Source organism: Dermacentor silvarum, chromosome 3, assembly GCF_013339745.2.
Source record: "Dermacentor silvarum isolate Dsil-2018 chromosome 3, BIME_Dsil_1.4, whole genome shotgun sequence".
In the NCBI taxonomy this organism is placed as follows: Eukaryota; Metazoa; Arthropoda; class Arachnida; order Ixodida; family Ixodidae; genus Dermacentor; species Dermacentor silvarum.
The window spans coordinates 206150012-206175436 of NC_051156.1; the positions used below are offsets into that span (position 1 = coordinate 206150012).

A 25425-nucleotide genomic window follows, 5' to 3' on the forward strand; every position below is an offset into this window, starting at 1 on the left:
GAAGACGCTACTCGTGGTACTAAGATGCCTGAGGTCTACGGGCCTTCATGATAGACATTAAGAACGCCGCCCTCTACCGCTCTACAGTGTACGCGGTTAGTTTGTGCTCGGTTCTCGTTCTCTCTCTTTCTGCCCTTGCACTCTCTTTCTCTTTTTATCCCCCTACTCCTCCCCCCCCCCCATGCAGGGTAGCCAACCGGAACTACCTCTAGTTAATCTCCCTACCTTTCTATGCATGCTTTGTCTCTCTCTGTCTCCTTTTCTCACTACATATACGAGTATATATTGTTTATATTGTTCCTGCTATGTGAAAAGGGAGTTGCCGTCACTATTATAGGGGGATTACATCACTTCCTCTTATTTTCATTCCAATAAAAAAAAAGATAATGTGATCAGTCATGCCACCGGTCCAAGCTGTACAATCACTGGCACAAGACACGGATGTGTACCACCTGCTGTGGACTTGCCCAAGTGCAATACATATCCGGGAGCCCTTGGTCTGACCTCCGCACAGACCGGTATACCGACTTCAGCTAGTGGAATCATCATCATCATCATCCTATATTTTATGTCCACTGCAGAACGAAGGCTCCAATTACCCCTGTCTTGCGCTAGCGTATTCCAACTTGCGCCTGCAAATTTCCTAACTTTATCATCCCATCTGGTTTTCTTCCGTTCTCGACCGCACTTCCCTTCTCTTGGTATCCATTCTGTAACTCTTATGGTCCACCGGTTATCCATCCTACGCATTACATGGCCTGCCCAGCTCCATTTCTTCCGCTTAATGTCAACTAGAATATCGGCTATCCCCGTTTATTCTCTGATCCACACCGCTCTCTTCCTGTCTCTTAACGTTAGTCCTAAGATTTTTCGTTCCATCGCTCTTTGTGCGCTTCTTAACTTGTTCTCGAGCTTCTTTGTTAACCTCCAAGTTTCTGCCCCATATGTTAGCACCGGTAGAATGCAATGATTGTACACTTTTCTTTTCAACGACAGTGGCAAGCTCCCAGTCAGGATTTGGAAATGCCTGCCGTATGCACTCCAACCCAATTTTATTCTTCTGTAAATTTCTTTCTCGTGATCAGGGTCCCCTGTGAGTAATTGACCTAGATAAACGTACTCCTTTACAGAATCTAGAGGCTGACTGGCGATCCCGAGTTCTTGTTCCCTTGCCAGGCTATTGATTATTATCTTTGTCTTCTGCATATTCATCTTCAACCCAATTCTTAGTGGAATCAAGACGGCTCTAATTACAGAGCCTTGCTGGACTTTCTGCATGATGCAGGATCGTATTCATATTTTTCTCTTTTTTTATCTATTTTTTTCTACACCGTAAGGCAGCTATCCTGGAACCAAAAAAGGAAAAAATAATAGTCGTGGTGTTGTTTAACTTTACGAGATGGCATACTGGGTTATCAGGTACGTCGTACTGTAGGTCTTCGGAATAATTTTTATGTTCTCGCACCCTGTATTTAAAAACACGAGTGTTTCTGTCTTTTTTTTTTCTATTTTGCCTGCATCGAAATTGTGGGCGCCACTCAGGGGAGTCGAACCTGCCACCTTTGTGCTCAGCAGCAGAACGTAGAGCCACTCACCGACTGCAGTTGGTGACGCCTTAGTTCCTGCCTTCTCAGGATAAACTGCCTAGTAATATACCGCTAGCAGCAAACGCTATGCTCATGTAGTTCGTAGGTACAAGAGAAAGAATAAGGAAACGGTGCTTTCATGGGCACCACGAAGATTTTTCGTTATTCTTCAATCATTTATTAGTGTCAGTTGAAGGAAACGTACCTTAAGTAATAAAAAGCTGAGCAGTTTAGTATTGCGTTACTGCTTCTCCGGCGACTGAATCATTCGAATTGGCGATAAATACGTCAGTGCAAGTTTATGTATATTTTTTTCTGGTCATACAGGCCCGGAGTATCGAGGGAAGTATCGTGGTCCGTTGTTGTCGAAAGAACAGTTGCAGTAATAAACTGCTCAGAGCGATATCCTTCCGAATCGCACCTATTTGTCGTGAAACTGGAAATGATAAAAGACCATGGTAAAACACCTACGCAATTCTTCCCATGTGATCTGGTACAGAAGTGACGGCGAGCTGAAATATCTTACGAATTCGAATACTCTGGGTGGCAGCGAACGATACTGCGGACATAAATCTGCGCATGAAAGGGTTAGTGCTTTTGTGGAACATGCTACTCATCGTTTTTACACGTCCGTATTTCTCCTAGAAAAGGTAGAACATAAAAAAAAGAAGTCAATATAAGTTACGTCAGTGACGCCTAACATTCCGCGCCAGTTTAACTAGAAGCAAATCTGTTCCGAAGTTTTAAGAATTCCGATTCAAAAGGCAGTGTGTGCGCCCGGATTTATGCGTCCCACCCCCCCTCCTTTTTTTTCCCTTATCGTTCCTTTTCCGGCCTCCCCTTACTGACTGTCATCATTAGGGCCGATGACAAATGATACGTTGTCGGAGCGGCGTGATAGATGTCCGCATCGGCGCGCCCCCGGCTCGCGATGTCATAATGAACGCAGGAAGCGATGGCAGCAGCCGGCGACTCGTGCCCAGGCTCTGCAGCCCCGCTCCGTCCCGACTGTCCAAGGGGCGCGGCGTAAAGCCGCAGACAAGCGGCGGACAAGCGTGGCGTTCTTGTTCCAGCTCAGTTTTCGTTGCCGGATGGCCACTCCAGCGCTCTTCGGCGATCCGTCTTGCAAGGCTGCGTGTTTTTTTTTTTTCTTTTTTTTTTCGCCCCCGCAGTTATAGGCGGTCCGAGTGGGACTTGGAAGCAAACTGCAAGGAATGCGGTGGCATAGGCAGCGGGCGTCGTCTTTAGAGAACGCGCCGCAATAAACTACACTGCGTATTACCATAGTTGTGAGAACTGGCTACGGACGCCAGTTGCTTAGGTACCTGCTGCCGGTGATCGGGAACGAAGTAACTTGCAGAAATGTCGATATCAGCAATGTGAGCGATCCCGTCTTCGGAGGGCTATTTTAACACGAAAGTGTTTTATGCCGGGGTCCACCAAGACTTCACTGACGTATTTCCGTCACGGAAATACGTCATAGAACATAATACAAAGAAAGAAACCAGAAGAAAAAGTTCCACAAACATGCAAAATTTGGAAATCGAACCCACGACCTCTCGGTCCGCGACGATAGATCGCCGAGCGTTTAACCCATTGCGCCACAAACGCATTTGCAGAGAGCTACACAGACGCGCCTTATATATCTAACACTCCTCCGTGTACCCGCGCTCTTGCTCGGGGCGGTGCCGCCGCCTACGAGCAGAAAAGAGAAGTACTGCATTATGACACTAACGCGCACCGACAGTGAACGCTTCGGTGGTCTCAGCACTACGACGCCTCGATGCCAGCATTCGAAGGGACGCTGGCATCAAGAAGCACTACCAACGCCACCTAGGTGGCGTTCACCGTACTCAGCACAGCGGAGCGTGGCCTCCGCAATTAGCTCTGAAAATGTTTCTGAAGTTGATCGCGGAGGCTGCAATTACGACGCGCTGTACGCGCTGATTTGACTCGGTGACGATTCAGTTACGTGCTTTGTCTTGCGCGTTGTATTAGTGTGTCAGTTACGTGCTTCGTCTTTCGCGTTGTGCTAGCGTGTGCAGCGTAGTGCAGCTTCCATATGCACGACGGTTGCTCATGGTCATCGACGTTGGTAGTCGTGATGGAGGAGACGTGCCACCAGGCGTCAGCGTGGGTGCATCCGCTATTTATTAACTTGCTGACGTTACATTTGCCATTATTGTTCATTTCAGTAGTAATGCGGTTGTGCTAGCCGGTTCTCCCTACCGCAAGTATCTACATCGTTATTGTAATTTGCTTTGAATTATAGACTTCTTACTGTAATGTATAGTTATTATAATCAGTGACCTCTACTGACAAGTGACTATATTTGCTGCTCTAGTTCTTGCCTTGCGTGCGCTGTGTTTCTAGCAGGTTGTTAATGGTTCTGGTTTACATCGTGCGAGGAAAGACGCACATATATAGCCCCTTTCCACTGCCTGCTGTAAGGGTGTGGGAACCTCGTCACGAGTTAATCGCTTCTCTTTTATTCTGGCCGATCCTCCAGATTGTGCTTAGCGTTGGTAATAAAATTATTATTATTATTATTATTATTATTATTATTATTATTATTATTATTATTATTATTATTATTATTATTATTATTATTATTATTATTATTATTATTATTATTATTGTGCTGTTGGAAGCGAGATATACACTTTGATTCTGATACAATATTCAGGCGTATTGGACGCAAATAGTAGTGGTTCCTACACGCATCGAGGTTTTGCGTTTCGGTTCCAACTTATGCCTATGACGATGCACGAATGCACAGTGTCTTGCACTTTTATGAGCACACTCACCTTTCTGTGGTCATGAAAATCGCTAGCATAGCTTCTCTTTGGCCTCGCGATCTTCATTTTTGTCGACCATAAATCACATCGTGGCTTTTCACGCATCAAATTATCTATACCCGACGACAGATATACCTCGATAACGCCGTCAAAGTGACCAAGAAAACTGAAGCTTGCGTAAAAACTTGGGCACATACGTGCAACGTTTGCAGCCGTCAAATCAGAGCGCCTGAACTGCGCCGCCTTCCACGTCTGGTCATGCGACTCCGCTTCCTGAGAATATTTGCGGAGCGCCGATATAACTGTCTGCATCGAATAATTATAACGTTCCCTAGTGAAAAAGAGCGCGTGCTCTTTTCTCGATTGGCTCGGACATTTTGTGTACAAAGAACGCTGGAAAAGGCTGGAAGGGGAGGACAAAGAATCAGATTGTTTCTGTCTCGCCTTCAGAGCTCACGCGAACGTTCAGATTTCAATTCTAGCTATTCTCTTTTCTCTTTCTTTCTTTACTACGGGCAAGAAAAAAATGGAAATAAAACGAAGAAAACGCGCATCGAAAGCTCGCCGTGAGAATTGATCCTCAGTTTTCCATTAGGCGTACGGGCACCGCCTTGCTCTGTCTGACTTTTTCTTTCAACTTTTGTTTCAGCCGTGCGATTGCAGCGTTCCCTGTACGTTCTTATCCGACTGCTTTCTCTTTTTTTTTATTAGCGCACTCTTAATTGACCCATATAACCAACACTCTAATGACTAAACCGTTTATTAAAAGAATGTGGCGAAGTGGAAGCCTTTCTCTCCCGCCACCCCTCGGGAACAAAGGTGCGATGTACTTCGTCGTTTTCCTCCTCTCCCTAAACGAAAAAAAAAACGAAGGGCGTACGCGCATCGATTTCTTTTTAATGAACCTCGATAAGGCGATGGGGCTTCGACAATGGAGTGGCAGTGCACCACTACCTGGGAACCGGCTGCGCTATCCGAATCGATGCTTCCGCCTTGGGAACCAGGCAACGTTACTGCGAGGTGCCTAAATTTTTAGCTTTCTCTGCGAACGTGACGTGATTTACGTTCTGTACGGCCCAGTGTCATTTTCCTTTTGGCCGGATCCAAATCGCACTTTGTACATTATGTGTGGTATGTTGCAGTTCGATCCTTGGCACCTAAGACTGTGACAGCGATATCCAAGGTCGTAAGAGGCGCTCCGTGATATTGACTCGTTTAGATTAATGATTAAGAAAATGTGTGTTTGAGGCGGTTAAGGAGAAGTGCTTCACAGACTTGCGAAGCGTTCTTTCGAAATAGATGGCTGTAGAATGCTATCCGGAGTTTTTAACCTTCGCCATGCTTAAGCGCCATTTCCTAATCGATTTATGCCTGCCACGTTACCTTCCAAAGCAATTACTTGGGCGTATCAGTGCTGTTCTTGCATCTTCTGCATCGGATATTCTGAGTAATTCTGAGGCCGTATTGTTGCAGTGATCTTTCTTTTATTGCGATAGCAATTATATGGACACTTCAACCGGATTTCTGCCGTCGGCCGTCGCCGTGAGGTTCCGTATAGATTCCAAGGGCGATAAAATCGTCGCCGCGCGCCGTATGCGCGAGTGAAAGCGCGCGGGGGACGCGCGCTATCACGGAGAGCGAACGCACGGCGGAAAGCAAACGCGACCGTCGCGCGAAAGGCCGTGGGGGTATGGGGGGGAGGGAGGCGGGGCGACGCTGTGCTACGGCACCAAATGCGTATCTTGCAACCGGGCGCAAGGGGAACTGGCAACGCAATCTCCCACGCGAAAGCAAAAAAGCGGGAAGGCAGCGCGGGAGGGAGGGGGGGGGGAGCAGCTTCTACTCTGCCAACAAATACGCTTGCACTGGCTGTGGTGGCGGTCGCCCGCACCGTCTCTTATCTCCACACGGCTCTGACCTTTGTATGCGCTGTGCATTCGCCGCTCAGTTTCCGTTGAAGCGATAGACCGCACGATTTTTCGCCCACTGCCGCGGCTGCGCTTGCTGCCAGCGTTTTGACAGTCGTTGTCTGCGGTCATTCAGTGTGATCTATTCATGTTTACCTGTGCGCGATGACACCACGCTTGTCAATTCAGTTAGAAAGCGAATGTGTCCAAGTTTATGCAGCCGATAAAACTACTATCCCTACTCCAAATAGCTCTCTGCTAATTTGCTATCGCAATTGACGCTTCGCCTTTCGGGCGAAACTGCGACATTTTTTTTCTTTAAGCTATCATCCTCGGGGAGCGCTTATTGGCTAAATCTAGTGCAATTGGACAGCGCGAATGTAAATTGTGGACAAGACACTGTTTGCCGTCGTCGCCATCTTAATGTTGCGTTCTTTTTTCGTTTTCTATTCTTTTCTTTCTTTCTTTCTTTTTTAAAGTTTTTAATGCGGCAACTGTGTTGGCTGCTCAACCGTATTATCTTACTAAATGACAACGCGTTCTCTTTGCTGTGGCAAAACACGCCTTTTTTCAACTGCTTATCAAGAGCCAGGAGAAGAACAATGACGTCAATATACAGAAGTTACTATGGCTTTGCGACGGCCATCATGGGGTAAGAACGGTGCGAGAAACATGGAACAAGAACGTAACATTCGTAACGTAATGGCTCGTACGTAACAACGGCTTTTCGTTCCTTCTTTCTTTAGCGGTTCACGACAGTGGCAAAATAAATTTGACACAAACTTGCTGGTAGCACATGTTTACATTTTGGCTTCTCCACAGGCTGTGTCTACATGGGGCAGTGCTTTCTTTACAGGGGCAGACATTTTGGAACAGGCGGCGATAGCTTAAGTCTCTTTTTTGTTTGTTTTGTTGTGGTTTATTTCGTGCTATTCATTGTAGGGAGTGCAGCATCGTAGGCAAGAATTACAGATGATTCATCCACTAAACTTTTAATGGCCTTGAATCGCACGGAAAGCAGGGTGTGCATAACAAGCAACAGGACATATATATTTGCACCTGAAATGGAGCTGATGACGCGCAACTAGTCAAAGATGACGCGAGTACAGTTAAAACTCTGCCTCGTCGTACACACCCTTATTCTGTTCATGTTTCTATGATACGCTAATATATCAATGATTGGTTTGTCTGCGGCGAATGCGAGTCTTTTACGCTATTAGTCGCAGTCTCCGGCTGCCGACGTACGTGCGAATAAACGGCGAGCAGTCCATGGGCAGCCGCGCTCCGGTCAGTGGCGTACGTTTCTCGCCGACTGCTCGTGGGCACTGTGAACAGGACCGAACCGTTGGGTTGAAACGCGAATCAATGAGGAGGTGTGCAAGCGAGAGAGCCAGGACGCGTTATGAACAGGAGCAAATACTGTGCAGTTGAAGGTGAACATGCAAAAAGTTGACCAAATTGAAATAGTCGCGCCTGGCTCGTTCTCTCGTTATTGTTTTTTTTTTCTGTTTGAAAAGGGGTTTCAGCAATGATTATACAAAACCAGGATCCTCTGATTAGAAATTTATCCTCACGCTTTGCTTTTTTATTTCTGTTTTTCGTTTCTGTTGTTGCGTTCTCGCTATTCGCGCATTCTCTCTCGCGTTGTCGTTTAGCTATGATAATTAAGACAGAACCAAATTAAACCGTCTTTTCTGTTTTTTTTTCTGCCTAACTTACCAAATGGTAGACGTTTCTTTCAGCTCATTGTCTTTCGCCCATTTTGTTGCCAGCACAGAACATTTCTGACCGGCCCTCGTGATGCGTTCGGCGCTCGTCTTTTTCTGTCGTCTTGCACTCGGCCGTTCTTTATTTGCACAGTTTGCAAGAATGCAACTTTGTCAACTTGGAAACTCAAAATTAAATTCTTGGCTTTTACACGCCAATACCACGATCCGTTTATGAGGCCCACCGTTGTGGGGAACTGCGGATTAGTCTTGACCCCCTTGGGTCCTTTAACGTGCACCTGTTTGTAAGTACACGAGTGTTCTTGCATTTCGCCCCCACCAAAATGTGGCCGCCACGGCGAGGATCAAATCCGCGACTTCGAGCTTAGCAGCGCAACGCCATAGCCACTGGGCTACCGAAACGGATGAGAAAGAGAGAGAAAAACGTTTATTCTTGAAACAGTGTCCCGAGCGAGACCCGGTATTACCCTGAGGTGGGAAGGTTCCTTAGTGCAGGAACCCTCTGGCTTCGGCTGCCCTCTTGGCCCTGGCGACGAGTTGTCGTTGGTCTTCCCGTAGCAAGTTTTTATCATTCTTGGCTTGCTGCTGCTGCTGCTGCTATTATTATTATTATTATTATTATTATTATTATTATTATTATTATTATTATTATTATTATTATTATTATTATTATTATTATTATTATTATTATTTGATCATTTGATGATCAAATGAAAACATTTGATCATTTGATTGCACAGTTTGACTGGGCGCAAATGACTGGGGATTCGAACTATACTGGAGTGTATGAAAAATTTTGTGAGCAGCTAAAGAAGTTTGAGCTTTCTAGTATGCATACAATAACTAAAAAACAAAGAAAAGATTACGCCTGGTTTACGGCTGACATAATGAGAGCTATTTCCTACAGAGATTGGTTATGGAAAAGGAGCAAGCGTGCGCCGAAAAACAAAGAATTGAAAACGGAATATAAGATTGCGAGAAATAGGGTCGTTGCTCTCTTGAGATCAGCAAAACGGCGGTATTTTTTAGGTAGATTCAATCAAGCATACAAAAATTCAGCAAAAACATGGGCTTTAATAAATAATCTCCGAGGCAATAGTGTCGCGCCTTCGAAGTTCCTAGAATCTTTTTCAGATAGGCCAGATATAGTGGTAGATAAGTTCAATCAATTTTTCACACGTTATTCTAATACTGCGCAGTCGCAGAGACACACTTGCTCACTCAAACAAACTGTCGAAGCATCTGCTTTTTTGCCTACTTTGACGAAAGAAGACTTGAGGAGAATAATTTTCAGTTTTCGAACTAGTAAACAACCAGGTTCATTGGGGTGGCTGTTGCCACACTAAGAAGAAATTTTGACACATTAGCAGACATACTACTTTTTATGATTAATGGTTTTATAAACACTGCATCAATTCCAGAAACATTAAAAACCGCAATTGTTAAGCCGCTGTATAAAACTGGGAAAAAAGATGATGTGGAAAATTATAGGCCTATCTCCATTTTGCCTATACTCTCCCAAATACTAGAAAAGTTTCTGTTTGATTGTATGACTTCCTTCTTAAAGAAATTTTCTGTACTAACACCAAGACAGTTCGGATTTATTGCTGAGCGAAGCACTATAACACTGTTAGAAGAGTTTACCGATGATATATGTTCTGCTCTAGATAACAACCTGTATACTTGTGCTTTGTTTTTGGATTTGGCAAAAGCGTTTGAAACTGTTAACCATGACATTTTATTGGAAAAGTTGTTTCGTTTGGGTTTCAGGGGACCCTTTTTTGATCTTCTCTATAATTATCTGCATGACAGATCCCAGGTGGTCATGGGTAGTAAGGAAATTGTTAGCAATAGGAGATATATTACAGCTGGTGTTCCCCAAGGATCGGTGTTGTCACCGCTGTTATTCAATTTATTTATGAACGACTTTCCCTCGATAATCAGAAAAGCGACGGTGTATCAATATGCAGATGATACGGTCCTACTCACACGCCACATACGTTATGAGGAAGCTATTAACACTCTACAGAGTGCAGTTCATAAGTCCATGCAATGGTTTGAAGAAAATTGTGTATTTATTAATGCTAAGAAAAGCAAACTCATGTGCTTTCGAAGTCCATTAAAAACTCAAAACATAAACTTACCAATATTTTTACATGATGAACAATGCAATTCATGTACATGTACTGCTATAGAATATGTAGACACATTCAAGTACCTGGGTATAACGTTCCACAGCGGCATGTCATGGCACTATCATATGGCATTTTTATGTGGTAAACTAAGGAGTGTGGCATATCTACTCTTTAACATAAAGGGCTTAGTACCTGTACCAATCAAGAAAATGATAGTCCACGCACTAGCATACAGTGTGCTGAGGTATGGCATAACAATTTTCGCCTTTTGTTCAGAGAGCTGGAAAAATCGGATTGATACATTACTAAAAAATATATTAAAAAATGTGGCATATGGTACTGCACTAAACTCCAATAATATATTTCATGAATTGGGATTTTGCACTTTCGAGGATTTGTTTATCAGGACGGTTATTATTCGCCATAATTGGAGTGATGAATTTAAAGAGGCATACATTGCTCCTCGATTGTTGAGAGAAAAAAAACGTTTTAGAATACCCTATTCTGCTACTAAGTATGGAGAATCTAGAAGAATAGTATACATCCCAAAATATTTAATGATTTGTCTGATGAATTCTTTCTGCAACTTCAAAAAACAGTTGAAGAAATTATTGTCGAAATGTTGAATTATATTGTTCCCATTCGTTATTGCAATTATTTATGCTTTTGTATCTTTCTTTGCAATGTCATTGTCTGTTAATATGTAATTAGTACCAACTATTTGTCTGAAAGATGTTAAAAATGAGTTATAATGTAAATATGTAACCACATCGCTGTACCGACTCTGCCGGGCCTAGTCACACAAGTCCTCATGGATTTAGACAGGCCCGTTTCTTTGTATTGCTATTGGATGTGTATCAATAATTATTATTATTATTATTATTATTATTATTATTATTATTATTATTATTATTATTATTATTATTATTATTATTATTATTAGTATTATTATTATTATTATTATTATTACTCGTTCATTCATTCATTCGATCGCAGTGATAGAGGAGGGTGAGGATAAACGCTGCTCATTATACAGACAGCTTGACAAGAGCCCACAACCGCCAAGGTGACTTCACCACGTGGTCTATTTATGTGCGGCAGTGCATCCTTTACAGGGGTAAACATTCGTTAGAGTAAATTACGGGAGTTTATGTCCGGAAGCCAGAATCTTGTTTTTTGACCGCATGAGTTTGTTTCTTTCTTTCTTTAACGCACACCCGAAGCTAGGTAAACCACAATTTTTTCATCTTTTTTTACATTTAGCTGTCCTCGCTATGCAGCAGCTAACGCTCGAACCCGCAACCTCTAGCTCATCAGCAGAGCTAAGCGAGCCCGACGAGTGCGTATCGCATTTATTACCTCCAATTCGCTCGGGAACAATTTAAATCGTTGTGCTACAGGCGTGCCTACGGAAGCCCAAAACGCGATACTCGACGATCGCGTGATATTTTCTTTTCTCGCCACTCCGGAATGTGTATAACGAAACTGGCATCGAAAAACGCGGAACAGGCAGACGCCATGGGCGATCGTCGCGCCCTGCTGCGCCCCCGAGCAGTCATCGTGCGCTGGAGGTGCGAGGTAGGGGAGGGAACCCGGGAAAGGCATAAGGGGTCGTCGGGGAGTCCTGGATGCCTGGTGACCCAGTTTCCCGCGGCCCCGCCCTCTCGCGCCGAGAGAGCTCCCCGGAACGGCGGATCGCATGGAGTCTCGCGAGAGTTGTGTGCACCGCGGCCAAGGTCCCGCGTATACAGCGCAGCTGGGCGCAAGATTGACAAACAGTTCGGCGCAGCGCGCGGGAACTTGGGGTCACGCGGAAGCAGTGAGCCGCGTTGGTCTAGTCGGCACTGCATGCTTATTAAGTGGGAAAGGGCGCGACAAGACGAGGACTGACAGAAAGTCGACGACACAGTGCCGGCGTTTACCACTTTGAAGTCCCCCAGTTGTTTTGCGGAGACGAGTAGACTTGTTTTATCTGTTGTGCAGAAGCATTGGGCTGACATTAAAGGGGGACATTAAGGTAAACTAAGAGCGAGAGAAAGAACTCAGAAATAGTATAGGTAACTAGAAATAGTCTCGTTGGCGATACTCAACGCTGGGAAAAGGGGAATAAGAAGGTGAGAGAAAGAGAGGGGAAGAATGTAAGGGAAGGGGGAGGGGAAGGAAAGGCGGTGAAAATGTGAACGAACGTGGACAGAGCAACGCAGTAAATATGCTCGCGCAAGCCAGTTACACCAGATTCGTAAATTACCATTATGGGACAACTCAAATTCCAGTGCTGCCGCGCGTGGACATTTAGCACCACTGAAGAGACCTCAAAAACTTAAGGACCGTTGGCGACGTGGTACGTCATGCTTTTGGAAAGCAGCTGCGCAGGATTAATGAACGTTTTGTCGATGAAAAAAAAAAAGGAATGCCATTGCATTTCACAGATACCATAGGAGGAACCTAGCGAGTTTTCGGAACTTTTTCTTTGGGAGACTATACCCAAGCACGCTAAAATACTTCAGAATTCGCCGCCTAACACTCAAGCATTGGCGCCGCTGTCTGTGCGTGAAATTTAAAGAAAGCGGGAACTCTCCCTTTTAGTTTCTTTGCTGTTGATGACTACATTTCCACCAAATCAATGAATTAACAGTCTTGAAAGAATACTTTATGGTTCCAGACTGATTTGGTGTTGGCTCCTTACTGTCTTTCTGACGTTTGTCTTCTCCGCAGGAGCTTGAACACGACGCTTTTCGCTTGATGTAATCACCGCGCTTTACTAAAACCTGAAAATGTCTCGGGCGTAATTATTGTTTACTTTATTTTTATTTATCTGTAAAACTTTGTTATTTACGTGCTTCTTATGTTCTCAATCACCTTCATCTGATGTAGCGATTAGAGTATTCTTCATTATATATTCGCTTTGACTGGTGGACGCTTTGTTAATATGTTTGCTTACTAGGCTTATTGATTGGTCTGAAAGTGCGCACTCATCAAACTGCCCTATCCGCGTCAATAAACCACGAAGAGCAGCCTGTATGCCATCGCATCAGCACAGGCAGGCGCTAGATTCGCGGCCGGATTGTTGAAAGCCAATCTATGAAAAGTTTGCATCGCTGTTTTTGAGCAGAGAGTGATTTTTCGAAGCTGTGTGGATTTAATTGATGCAGCAAACTAATAGAAAGTATTTGCATGCTCAATGTAACATTTAACTAACCGCCTAGTTAAATTACTTCCAGGGGCACAGCTCACGCTAAAATCTTTTTGTTAGGTTATTTTATCTGTTGTTTTTATGTTCACCACCTACGCAACAACCCTTCTTTAATTTGGGCTCCTTGTCAGAGATTGTCTCCTTTGTCTAACTGGTATCTCACCACTCGGCAATGAATGAATCCGTCGTGACTATGTTCCCGAAAGCGGCGTCGCCTACACACGCCTTCGTCTTGGTGCTTATTATCTTGGAACTGCTCAGGCTAGAAAGGAAGCTCTCTTTTAGCATCGTCCTTCCATTATCCTGGTGCCGTTCAAGTACGTGCGCTTTAGTCTAGCCGTACGATCTGCTTTTCTTTCTTTCTTCTTTTTTTCATGTGCGTGTAGACCGTCACTGAATTCGTGGCTCGTAACATGACATCTCCCTGATGCTCGGCGCTTCCTTCCTGTGGGATTAAGCAGTCGTTGCAGGCAGCGGATGTCTTGGTGCAGATTGCTAGTGCATCAAAATTATGTCTGTGCTTAAGACTTGACGCCGGGGAAAGCGAGGGTTGTGTAAGCGCCCATGACTCCTCAAAAGTTAACTCTCGAAGCGACCCCGTTTTAACACTAGGAGAAAGCCGAGCGCAGTGGAGTGTACCAAGTGTGTCAGAGTGTTGGCGTAGAAACAGTTTAATGCATTGTTGCTGTCCCGAACGTGTAAACTTTGATGACAGTTTAGCGGCCCGGCTGCATAGAACTTTGATCCAACTGAAAGCACCACAAACACACGCGCGCGTATACGTGGACCCACGGTAAAAACACAAACACACGCACACGTAAGGACCGGCCTTGTCTCGAGCTCCATGACGCGAAACGAAAAGGAAACGCGCCGCCATCAGAAGGGGAATGGGGAGTATGATGTGCCAGCGGAGAAGATGACCCAGGGCCATCGCCGATGACGAGGAGAGGCCTCGTCTGCCCGCGCGCTATCGTCCGCTCGGTCGTCGGATAACTTCCGCCTTCCGCGCCCGCTCCTCGCGGTTTCCGCTTCCCTTTTCCGCCCTCGCCGATTCCTGCTACTTCGAGGGTCCGCGGTACCCGACCGACCGGCCGGCCGACACCCCGACGCTCAAGCTCTTCCTCTTCTCCCATCCCTCTATATATATCTCAGTTTCCTTTTCTTTTTCTTTCTCATCTTTTAGCGGCCGTCGTCGTCCCTTTGTGCGTAGGCTTCCCTTTCGAGCCTTGAGCGCGCCATTGTGTCAAGATTGCGCACTTTCTCCCCTTACTCCTTTGCTTCCGCACACCGCCCCCGCTTTCGTGTCCCTACTTCCCTATTCTCAAGTCTTGTCGTTTCCTTTCGGAGATCATAATCTTTTTTCGTCGCCGGCTTCGTTTGATCGCACCGCCTTAGCTCTTTCCTGCGCGCGTCGCCGGTCTCATTCGGCCCCCCTCCCCCCGGTTTTAAAAAAACTGCGGCCCTCGCGCTTCCCAAATGAGCTCCGGCAAGTCTCGAGCGGGTGTGGAACTCGGCGCACTTTCTCTCCCTCGTTAAGGATTGCGCCCATGGGACCGGATTCGAAATGATGGTTTCCGCGCTCATTAACACCGTTTCCCGGCTGCGACGGCGGCAGGCGTCGACGCTACACCGCCTCGTTGTTTGCGAGAGTCTCGCGCCACTCTTTGCGCACGCGCTCGCTTTTGGCGAGCTGCTTCTAATGACCCCTGCTGCGCCGTGAAGATAGGAAATGAGCGATAACGCCCCTATTGAAGTCCTCCTGGACATCGCGGAGTTCACTGCGAGCGCGCGCGGAGACGGAATTAAACCGGTCGTGGTGACCTATTTAACCGCCGACCGTTCGTCGACCATTTATTGTGCGCTGTCCTCCACGAGCTGCGTAGGAGGAAAGTAGTCGCAGTTTGGAGTGCGTGTAGTACTGACGTTTCATTTAAGGAGGTCGTTGCTGACTGTCGTCTGAATATACGGAATTGTGTTTCCTATAGGAGGACTTGTTTCTCGGTTTGATGTTCCTGAGGCGGTCTTAACTCAAGGGGATGAAAACGCTGCGATGCTTACGCGAAATGACCCCCGATTGCACTTTTGCGTTGGGAGGTTAATTTCTGCCTTACGCAGTTTTTATAAACCTTTACACAAGCGGTAACTGTAACAAACTTAGCGATCCCGATGCATCCTGTTTCAAATCTGGTTTTGAAAGCTAACGTTCACGGCGTTTTAACACTCCATACTCAGTAACGCGTCAACTTGTGGTAATGTGCCACATTGTGACGAGGACACAATGTTGTGGATGTCTGGTTTTTTTTTATACGTTGTTGTACACAATAAATTGACGCCTTTTTTTATAACGTCTTTTTTCTTCTCTAAATAAAGCCAAGAAGTGTTGCGCGATAGCTCTTTACAACGCAGCTCTTAGGCACCCGTGCCTGCGGCGGGCGCCCGTCGTAACCGAGCGTACGAGCACAGCTACGGATTAAAGAGCGAACGCAGAGCGCAGCGGAGGATGAAACACAATGATAGCGAAGAGAACGCGAGGAGCAAAGCGAAGCGGATGGTGCAGCGCAACCATGAAGCCGAAAGCGGAGGAGGAGGAAATGGTGAAAGCGTGAGAAAAAAAGCGTAGTGCCGCGCAAGACGGGCTTGAGATGGCGCCACAGTAGCGCGCGTCGTCTGTTCACCGATGATGCCAACGATAAGGCATGCGGCTAGCGCGTCCACCGATACCATATATGGAAACAAAGCGCTGCATGAGCGGACGTCTGTCTGCGGCGGCTGCTGTGAATCGCGCCGACGCGTCACCCGCGGGATGCCCCTTGCGATCTACCGATTAGCAAGGCAGTAGCGCCACACTTCGTTCCGTTTGCAACATGCCGCATGAGACAGATTGCACGCGTCAGCCAATACATAGCAAAAAGAAAACTCGTATAGAGCTGCGCTCAAATTTTCGCATTTGGGAATATCGTAATCGTCGGTGAAATGTTTTTATTGTGATAGCAATTATATGGACACTCAAAAGCAGATTTCTGCCGTCGGCGTCGCCGTCGCCGTCGCCGTCGCCGTGAGGTTCCGTATGACGTCATTTGGAGAAGAAATCGTCGCCGCGCGCCGAACGCTGTTTGGGCGAGTGAAAGGGTGCGAGGGGCGCGTCTTTCACGGGGAGTGAACGCACGGCGGAGAACAAACGCGCGTTCTGCGCCGTGCTCGCTTAAGGGCTACAGAAGTAGGCCTCTCTGTTCTCCTTCACAATCACCATGTATGTAGAGCAAACGCGCCTTCTTCCGACGAGCGAGAGGCCGTGGGGGAGGGGGAGGGAAGGGAGGCGACGGTTAGCTGCGGCACGCAGTGCCTATTTATATCAGAGGCTCCGGCAACAGTCACCAACGCCGCACGCATTTTGAGCGAACGCGGGCAAAACGCCGATGGCGTCGACAACAGTTCTGCGTGTTGCCGATGCTGCTGCATGTCCAAGTTTATACAGCTGATAAAGCTAATATCATTACTCCGTATAGCTCTCTACAAGTTTGCTATCGCAATTGATGCTTCGCCTTTCAGGTGAAACTGCGACAACTTTTTTTTCAGTGATTCTGCTGGTCAATATTTCAGGTGAAAAGACTAGATGACATAGAAGTTTGAGCGAGCTGGTACTGCTTGACGTTTCTAAGAGCACATAGGGTGGACGAGAGCAAATGCAAAAGAAAAAAAAATCACGCAGTAAGCACTCTCATTTCCAGGTATACTACTTTCGTATGGACTTCTCGTCGTTATACAACGTCCCTTCTAGTACGTCAGGGAATTTATCAGCAGGAAGGTGTACAGGGTCAGGCTGAACCATTGTGATCGGTGCTTTTTTCCCTGCCACTCCGAACAAAGGGAGAAAGAGGGAATGGGAGTTAGAGAGACAAGAAAAAGATAGAGGGATGATGGATGATGATGAAGACAGAACGAATGTATGCGTATATAGTATATACAAGCGCACAACGTCGCCATTTCTTTTAAGCCGAGATCCCGGTCGAGCTTACGGCGGCCGTCGAAATAACAATAGCTACAAAGGCCCCTTACGCAAGAAAAAAAAATTCAGTTGGAGGAAATAAAACGAGAATGGTACATATCACACTATAAGCTCATAGCTCTAAATTCTTTCCTGCTTCTCGTGTCCTCTCGTCGTTGTCTTCGATGGACCAATGTGCCGATGCAAAAGCTCTGATACGGCGGTCGATAGTCACATGCGAAAGAATGCAGCGAGTTTCGCTCTTGTTTCATCATCGATGGCACTGTCACATATTCGTTTCTTTAGCCACCACGTACGATCACGGTGTCAAAAATGTGCAGTGCTATTTAATGTCAGCACGATACTATGACAAATAAGAAAGTATGGTCGAACCAGATACAGAGAAAAAACACATGATTGCAGGAAAGATATAGCTAGCATGCCGGGGCCCTCTCTTCAGGGCCTCGCTAGCAGAGTTTTCCAGCGCGTAGCCGATGAACACTGCAAGGTACTGTCGACCTTGGGATGAAGTGACTGTGGTCAGCCACTCGGCAACTGGTTAAGAGTCGGGGGATGCACAGCCGGGTAGGGGGTGCAGTGCGGTAAAGCATTGCCTTAAACTGTGGGGACATGCGGTAGCCGCCACAGTTGGGGCGCAGTGCTAGGTACGTCTTTTGTGAGGGGGTCATTGAGAGTGTTCATACCGGCGGGGGTCAAGAGGAAGGTTTACAGGAAGGCGGAGATATCATGTGCTCAACAGGGCTCGAAAAGACCATGCATGAAGCTGGAGCCAACGTTTCGATAAGTGCACTTGTCTTCAATAAGGTTTCCACTTAATTTGGCTTGTTGGTTTTTCATTCTGAACGTGTAGCATTGCGTGTAATAAAACACAGACAAATAAAGGAACACGGTTACACACACGGAGTGCACTCACAGCGCTCGTTACTAACGACAGCACTTAGTAAGGAGCACTTGCGAGCATTTCGAGTATTTTATAGCGCTCCGTGTGTGCAACCGTGTTCCTTCTTTTCTCTGTGTGTTTCACGCGCAATGCTTCACGTTCACTTGTCTACGTCACGGCTTGACAAAAACAAGTCTCCTTGCCGAAACGTTGGTGCCGGGGCGGTAGATGGGTGGTCATGTAAGTGGTAATGTGTTTTGAATATTTAAAGTCTCTGAATTAACCATGAGCTTTGCAAATAATTACTGGATGCTCGACCTCGTTTTACATGCGTTATACGAGGTGCTTAGTAGGATCTCCGCGGTGCCATACACATCAAAAACCGCATACAACTCTAGTACCGAAGAGACTGGGACTTATTTTGCGCAAGGTCCAACTAGTGTTTACAAATGCTTAATAATAGGTTACCCAGCACTCTAAACAATTCATAAACAAGCGAATAAAGTTTTCTTTTGGTTCTTCTGTTTTTCTTTTTTATGTGTTCTGCGAAATGTTTGTTTCATCAATCTTTTTGTGCGGGTTTGATACGTATTAGACGAACGTTTTTCTTTCGTGCGGTCGACGTGCTTTTTGTCTCTTTAGTTATTACTCTAGCCCGATTATAGGATTCGGTCATGTAGCTTTTGAGTTTCTAATGTTCGTTCACAATGTCAAAGGGTTTCGTTCTTCTATAAACGAATATAGGTAATTTTTTGTTACATTATGTCTTGATATATATTCAGGGGAATAATTTTTGTTTTACGGTATTAAAAACATTGCATGTTGCAGATAACGTAATTCTAGCGTTTGATCTGGATTATTCAGAGAGGCGGACATTACTTGCACGACAAATCCAAACACATATTCAACTAAATAGCAGAGATCCACTAATTATCTTTTGAAATAATTACATTACGGCAAGTATTGTATTTACGAATTGTATCAGGTGAGGTTGCAAGGCGCATCCACTTGGAATGAATTTCCGGAATGACGCCAATTTGGAGATATGCGCCATCAAACTTGCCGTAAAAATGGATAGTTGTTCTACTTACTTTTTTTAAATGTTCTTTTATCCATTGAAGCAGAAAAGTAACTACAACGCTCATATATTCCGTTCCACACTTTAGGAAATAATATCTAGAAACTGGTGATATCCTGGCAGCTCAAGTGGATACCTCTTGCAAGCTCAACGGCTACAATTTGTAAATTGCAACATGTGCCGTATAGTAATTAAGATAATTAGTGATCTTTTGCTGATTAGTTGAATATGTGCTTCGATTTCTCGTGCTAGTAATGTTCGCCTCTTCGGATAATCCATCTCAAGGACAAGAATTATGGCATCTGCCACATGCGATTTTTTCTAATTTCCATAAAACTTAAAAATGATCACCCTGTGTATAATATTGTTGTCGGGCTTTAACCCAATTCGTGAATTTGAGCTTGAGTATAAACTTCTCTGAATAACTTATTTTTCACATCAAGCTGTCTTTGTGTCTGTAAATGGTGTGTAGGTGTCAGACAAGCCTTTTCTGGCTTTCTGCCTACGCGTATGCACCTCAATATCGCTATCGTTTATGTTTCGATGCTGGAAAATAAAAGTGACTTTTCGAAAAGTGACCTCGGTGAACTAAACGAAGTAGAAATCGATAGCAGGCTACGGGCGATGAATAAAGTTCTAAGTGTGTGGGCTAATTACAGTCTTTTAAATTACTTCTGCAAGCGCTTCAGAACAGTATAAGTGTGGTTTACGGTTGGCGTAGAATTTAGCCCTTTATCTTTGAAAAAAAATATATTACTTCACTCGGATATAAATTAGGTAATAACGGGGGGAGCATTATAACTGATGTACAGACGAGAATAAGTATGTGTAGGTGAACTACGTCGTCTGAAAAAAAAAAACTTAAAGAACTGCCCGAAAGCGTTATATGTGGGCAGCGTTTTAACGTGTGTGGTTCATTTACCGGCAATTGAAGTTATTAATTCAACTGCAAGAAAGAAACAGCCCTCTGGAAATTGTGCTGCAGCTCTGTAGTGTCGCACAAGTCGACTGTTCGTTTGTTTCTATTTACGCGCAGGCGTACATGCCCCGTTTTTGAAATCTGCGAGATTAAGTCGGATGCTGCCGAGCTGGGAGAGGGAAGTGAGCGCCGGAGAAGCTACGGAGGAGCGCGCGGCGGAGGGGGGAGGAGGTAGGAGGCGGAGGGTCGCGGAAGGAGAGGGGAGGCGGAGGCCCGCTGGGTTTATCTCCTCTGGCAGTTGGTACAGACTCCGTGTGCGCTATGCATGTACCGGGTTTTGTCTGGCGATCGGGAAGCCGAGCGAGAAGGACGGAGCAGCAACGCAAGCGGCGTTACGTCGAGCGCGAGTTGACCGACCCCGACTATGGGAACGCGGGAATAGCGTATGGGAACAGCACCCATACACTTGCACGTAACCCGCGTTCACGAAGTGAAACGTCACTTTAATGTTTTCCAGTCTTTTTCACTTGAACAATATGCCACCAACAACGCAAAATCTATTACTTCTTTTGACCCGGTGTTGTGGATAGTCCTCGCTGTAAAGCGTTCCTATCTCTTCTTTTCTCTTTCCCTCTTTCTTGAGGAAGCTGCTCGATAAGTATACTCCGCTGATATTTCTTCATGGCGGTGGAGCACAGCCAATTGACGGAGGGTGAAACTTTCGTCGAAGCCCGACGTGGCTTCTCACCCTCGCTCGCGCGCGTTCCGACCATCGCGCAGCTACGCTGCGCGCCAGCTCTTCTCTCGGATCGTCTGGAGGATTCCTCAAAAGGGGAAGGAAGCCGTAGGGAAAGCGGGAGAGGCGGCCGAACAATGATGCGCCTGCGCGGTTCCCTTTCCTCCCTTGTCCGGGATGAAGGGGAGGAGGAGGCGGCCGCTTCAGGGGAGGCGATGCCGACCGCGCCGCCGTCTGGCGCGCGCTCTTCGCCCAGCGTCGGTCGCGCGGGGCGCAAGCGCAAAGCGGCCTCGAGCTTCGACTCGCGTGGACGCCGCCGGAGTTTCCCGAACGGAGCGGTGCTACTTGTGGTTGTTTTTGTTGCCGCCGCCGCCGAAGCAGTCGGTGCCGGCGCCGCTCGCCGCCGCTGTGTTGTGTGTGTGAGTTTTGGCGGTGCGTGCGCCGCCCCGCCGTCTCGTGCGCCCGACGTGCTCACCACGACTCTCGCCCGGTGGTGGTGGTGGCTGGTCGGTCGGTCGTCAACGTTCGTCGCGCGAGACTCGCCGGTACCAGGGGGGCAGTAGTATAACGTTTCGAACTTTTGATTCTCCTCCTCTCTCGGCGCGAGCGTCGGCTGCGCGCGGCCGCAACTCTCGCCTCGATCTTCGATTATTTTTCTCCTCCTGCTAAAGTTCGCCTGTCCGATCTGTTGTCGTCACTGTTTACTTTCTGCCCCTCCTGGTTGGATTCGGCGGCAGTTTCACTCCCCGCATCGTCGTCGCGCCGCTCTCTGCTGCTGCTGCTGCTGATTCGCTCGCGGAGACTGTGGTACGTTCGCCGATACGAAGTCCTTGCTGCGACTACCAGACGCTGACTTTGTGATAGTTTTACTGGCTGCTCGATTTCCCATGGTGACCTAACGGTGCGCAGAAAGAACCGTGAGCGTGTTGCATCGGCGAGAGCTTTCCAATGGTGCGTGCTGGTCGTGACGGCACTGTCTCGCTTCCTGCCATGATTTATTCATTGTTTCCTTTCTGGGACACATAGGTTGAACGTAAGTTCCACCTTAGCAGGTTTTGGTTGCATTCGGCGTTTCGAACTGTTCTGTGGGGACTTTTTGAGACAGAATCGTTGTTTTGAGCCGAAAGACTGCCTTCGTGACATTTAGTCTTGCGTCACAACTGTTTGTTGTTGGTTGAGCCTTACATTCAAACTGCCCTGTACAATGAAAGGTGCCTGTTCTGGGTATATTTCCCGCTAGTTAGTTATCTTCCTGCATATTCAAATCTGCTGCTTTCAACTGACAGCGTTGTTCCTAATAGAGCGATATTTGTTTTTTAATGTGCCACGTCTTTCGCTCGCTGATCTATCTCATAAGCTGACAGAACAAGTGACTGATTCGTTGAGAAACGCTGTTGCTGAAAGCGGAAGGCTCTACCCGTAGCGTAACGAAGGTGTTATTCTGTGTGCATTGTCTTTAGACGATTGAGCGAAAAACTACGATTGCGTGAAAAACTACGGTTCTGCTTCCGTCTGGTGCACTTCACGTTCTCGTACACAGCAGGACTTGAGTCTTGAGCGTGTTCCAATTTCTTTTCAAGTGCGGCACCTTCGTGAAAAACTTCGCAAAAGGTTGCCCGGTAAATGGACAGACAGCGTTTTATCGCTAGTACATAACTGTGACTCCGAGTCTTCCTCGTTGCATTTGTCAATATCTGATCGAAATCCAACTTGGCTCCGGTTACCGGCCTACGAACGACGAACAGCGTTTACGTAGGCCGCCTTCCGAAAGAGACTGTTCGCGCGATTACATTATCCACCAGGCAAGTTTTGGACTCGGCTCTCCACGAAGAAGCGGGCGCAGTATTCGACACTTGGCCTGAAAAGCAAAACCCATCTCATTTCTAACGTCTATCAGGTTCAGCGTACTTTGTCATCTATAACTGAAAAGGTTCTGGGCTTCGAGTCAGTGCCGCAAGCTTTTGAGTGAACAAAATCGAAGCGGACGCTCGACGAGACGTTGCATCTTAGTGACCGAGCTGTGCTCGAAAAGTTTGCCTTGATCGCATTGAAACAGCGGGCGCGTCCCTCCCGAGGACAGACCATCTTCGGTGTGTGAGTACGTGCGCGTGTCAAGTTGAGAGGAAGAGAACACCAGGTGCTCGTTTGGCCACCTTTCTCCAACTGCCGGCGGCTACGCTAATCCAAGCACCCTAGCGCCGGAGCCTGTCTACGTGTCGGCGCGTCAGCACAGGAGCAAAAAAAAAAAAAGAAAGAAAACCCCGGGGTGCGTTGTCGTGAAGCGGCGTGGTGAGCGCCCGAGTGACATGAGCGGTGGTCGCGGAGCGTACCGTAGGCGGGCGACGACATCGGGACTCGAGGGTTATTCGCCGCGCGGTCCCGTCTCCGCCGCCGCCGCCGTCGTCGTCCGGCTGCCGTCGTCGTCGTGGTGGTGCCGTCCGAGCGCGCCCTGTCGCGGGCCGACGCCACGTGGCGCTCCTCCCGTGGGGGCCGCCCTTCGCTCCAGGCTGCTCGCGGGAACCCGTTGAGGGAACGGCCCCCCGCCCGGTCGCTCGTCTCCCTCGTCGCCGAGCTGCGCGGGAACGACTCGACCACGCGTGCGATGTCACGTGAGTGCTCGACAATCTTTTAACACGCGGTGCAGCTTCCGAGGCTCCGCCGTGCGAAATTATTTACGATGATGAGGAGGCCCCGAGAGCAAATAAGTAAAATTAAGGGACACAACACAAGGCGTTAAGTGTCCTGTGTGTTCATTCTTATTGCACTATGTTCAGCACACACCAACGGGGACAGGATGGACGCTGACTGGGAACGAGGACGCAAATTGACACGAACAAGCGCTTCTTCGTGCGAGTTTCATCCTGTCCCCGTTGCCCAGTCAGTGTCTATCTTGTCCCAGTTAGTGTTTGTGGTACATAGCGGAATAACAATGAACGTACAGCAACTAGCCCAATTCGTCGCTCTGTTAAACGTTCTATGTGTGTTCTTAAGTTGCTGCCCTGAAGAAGACAAACCCGCTTGTCTAAACGTTCGTTCCAGAGGCAGCCATTGTTCGACCAGCTGTCGATGTGTGACATCTTGTGTGGTGTCCTCCCTGTCTTTGCATTGGTGCACTAATTACCCACGTTAATCATAAGCCAACTAACCCCTCATTATCTTCTTATCTATGTTTCAAAGCTTGAACTGTTGAACTTATAGGCTTCCAGAAACACTCCTTCTTAGACGTCGATGTCTTAGTACAATGCTCGTAAAAAAATTTATTTAATATTGATAGACGTTTTTCAGTGAAGTCTGTAGATTTTTTACAGGCAAGGCTGCAGGTTGGTAAACAAGGAGGCACAATGCATGCAAAAAGAGAAGAAAGAGGCTTTGAGTCATCCCTGCTTTTTCGCTTATCGCCGCATCGAGCAACAGTATATTCAAATTACCTTTTGAAAACTTGGCCACGTGTATTAGCCTTGCCTGCCGGAAAATTCACGCCAGTATAACTTTCAACTTTTTTTTTGCCAGCTCTGAAAGTGACGGCAGGGCCACCACATCTTCATGGCGTCACGCTCTGCAGGTTGTCTGTAAACAGCGAGTGAACGTTTTACCTCACAACTTTGGTCGACTGAATTATCTAGACATTTCGCAGACAATGAACTCTGATGCCGTTGTATCGCAATAGACCAATAAGTATACAAATTCTTCTTAAACAGAATAGCTCTTATGAGCGAGCGCATATTCGTCTACAAGAGGCCTACATGTATAGACGTTGTATGGACTGTCCTAATGAATTCTTATAATTGATCACGCATAAGAGTAGACGACACTGCCAAGAGCTGCCCCCACCTGTTTAACTTTCAGGCGATCTAAGGTTTCTGGACCTTTAGCGGTAACGTACCCTCCCCCAGTGTGCTCCTTTGGGCGTAACATGTTCCTCTCTTTGTTCCTCCATGTTTCTGCCAAGTCATGATCTATGATTACAAGTCGCTCCTATACTTTGCCGTCTAAGAGTGTGCACCAAGCAAGTCGCTTAACAATGTGCATCATTCCAGAATTTTTGTTCACTGCGTCCACACGCCTTTCTCCTCTCTCTCTTTGGATTACACACGTCGTACATCGGGGAAGAAAAGTCTGTCTACGTCGTTTTGATGTCTGTTCATCAGTCAGTGCTGGCCCAATTTAATGTTCGTCATGAATTAAAGGCGCGTACTCGGAGACGAAACAGTAAACGAACGAGCAAAACGGGGCAGTTGGCCTGTTCACGTGTGAGTCTGGGAGTTACGTGCGTGTGTCTCCGCAGCAGAACGTCCCCCTTTTTTCTCGTACTTAACCTTTTTTTGTTCTTGCCGTGGTCGAAGAGGAACGTCCCACGATGACGCATCAACTGTGACGCGCGTCAGCAGAGGGAAGGGCTGTCGATCAATGACGTTGTCATAGTGCACCGTTTCTTGTAGAATACTGCCTGCTAAGGCGCG

At 46.9% G+C, this 25425-nt stretch overlaps 1 protein-coding gene across 4 annotated transcripts in view; it reads left to right on the top strand.

Annotated features, from left to right (window-relative positions):
• LOC119446537 (calmodulin-binding transcription activator 2) overlaps positions 1–25425 on the top strand; it is a 493330-nt gene that overhangs the window by 204198 nt on the left and 263707 nt on the right. The window contains exon 1 of one of the 4 annotated variants that reach the window (XM_037710989.2): positions 21266–23574. The exons of the other annotated variants lie outside the window; for them this stretch is intronic. Within the exon in view, the coding sequence (XP_037566917.1) occupies positions 23568–23574 (7 nt within the window). The 5' untranslated portion in view covers positions 21266–23567. Of the gene's footprint in view, positions 1–21265; positions 23575–25425 lie in introns of those variants that run through there. 4 annotated transcript variants of the gene reach the window in all.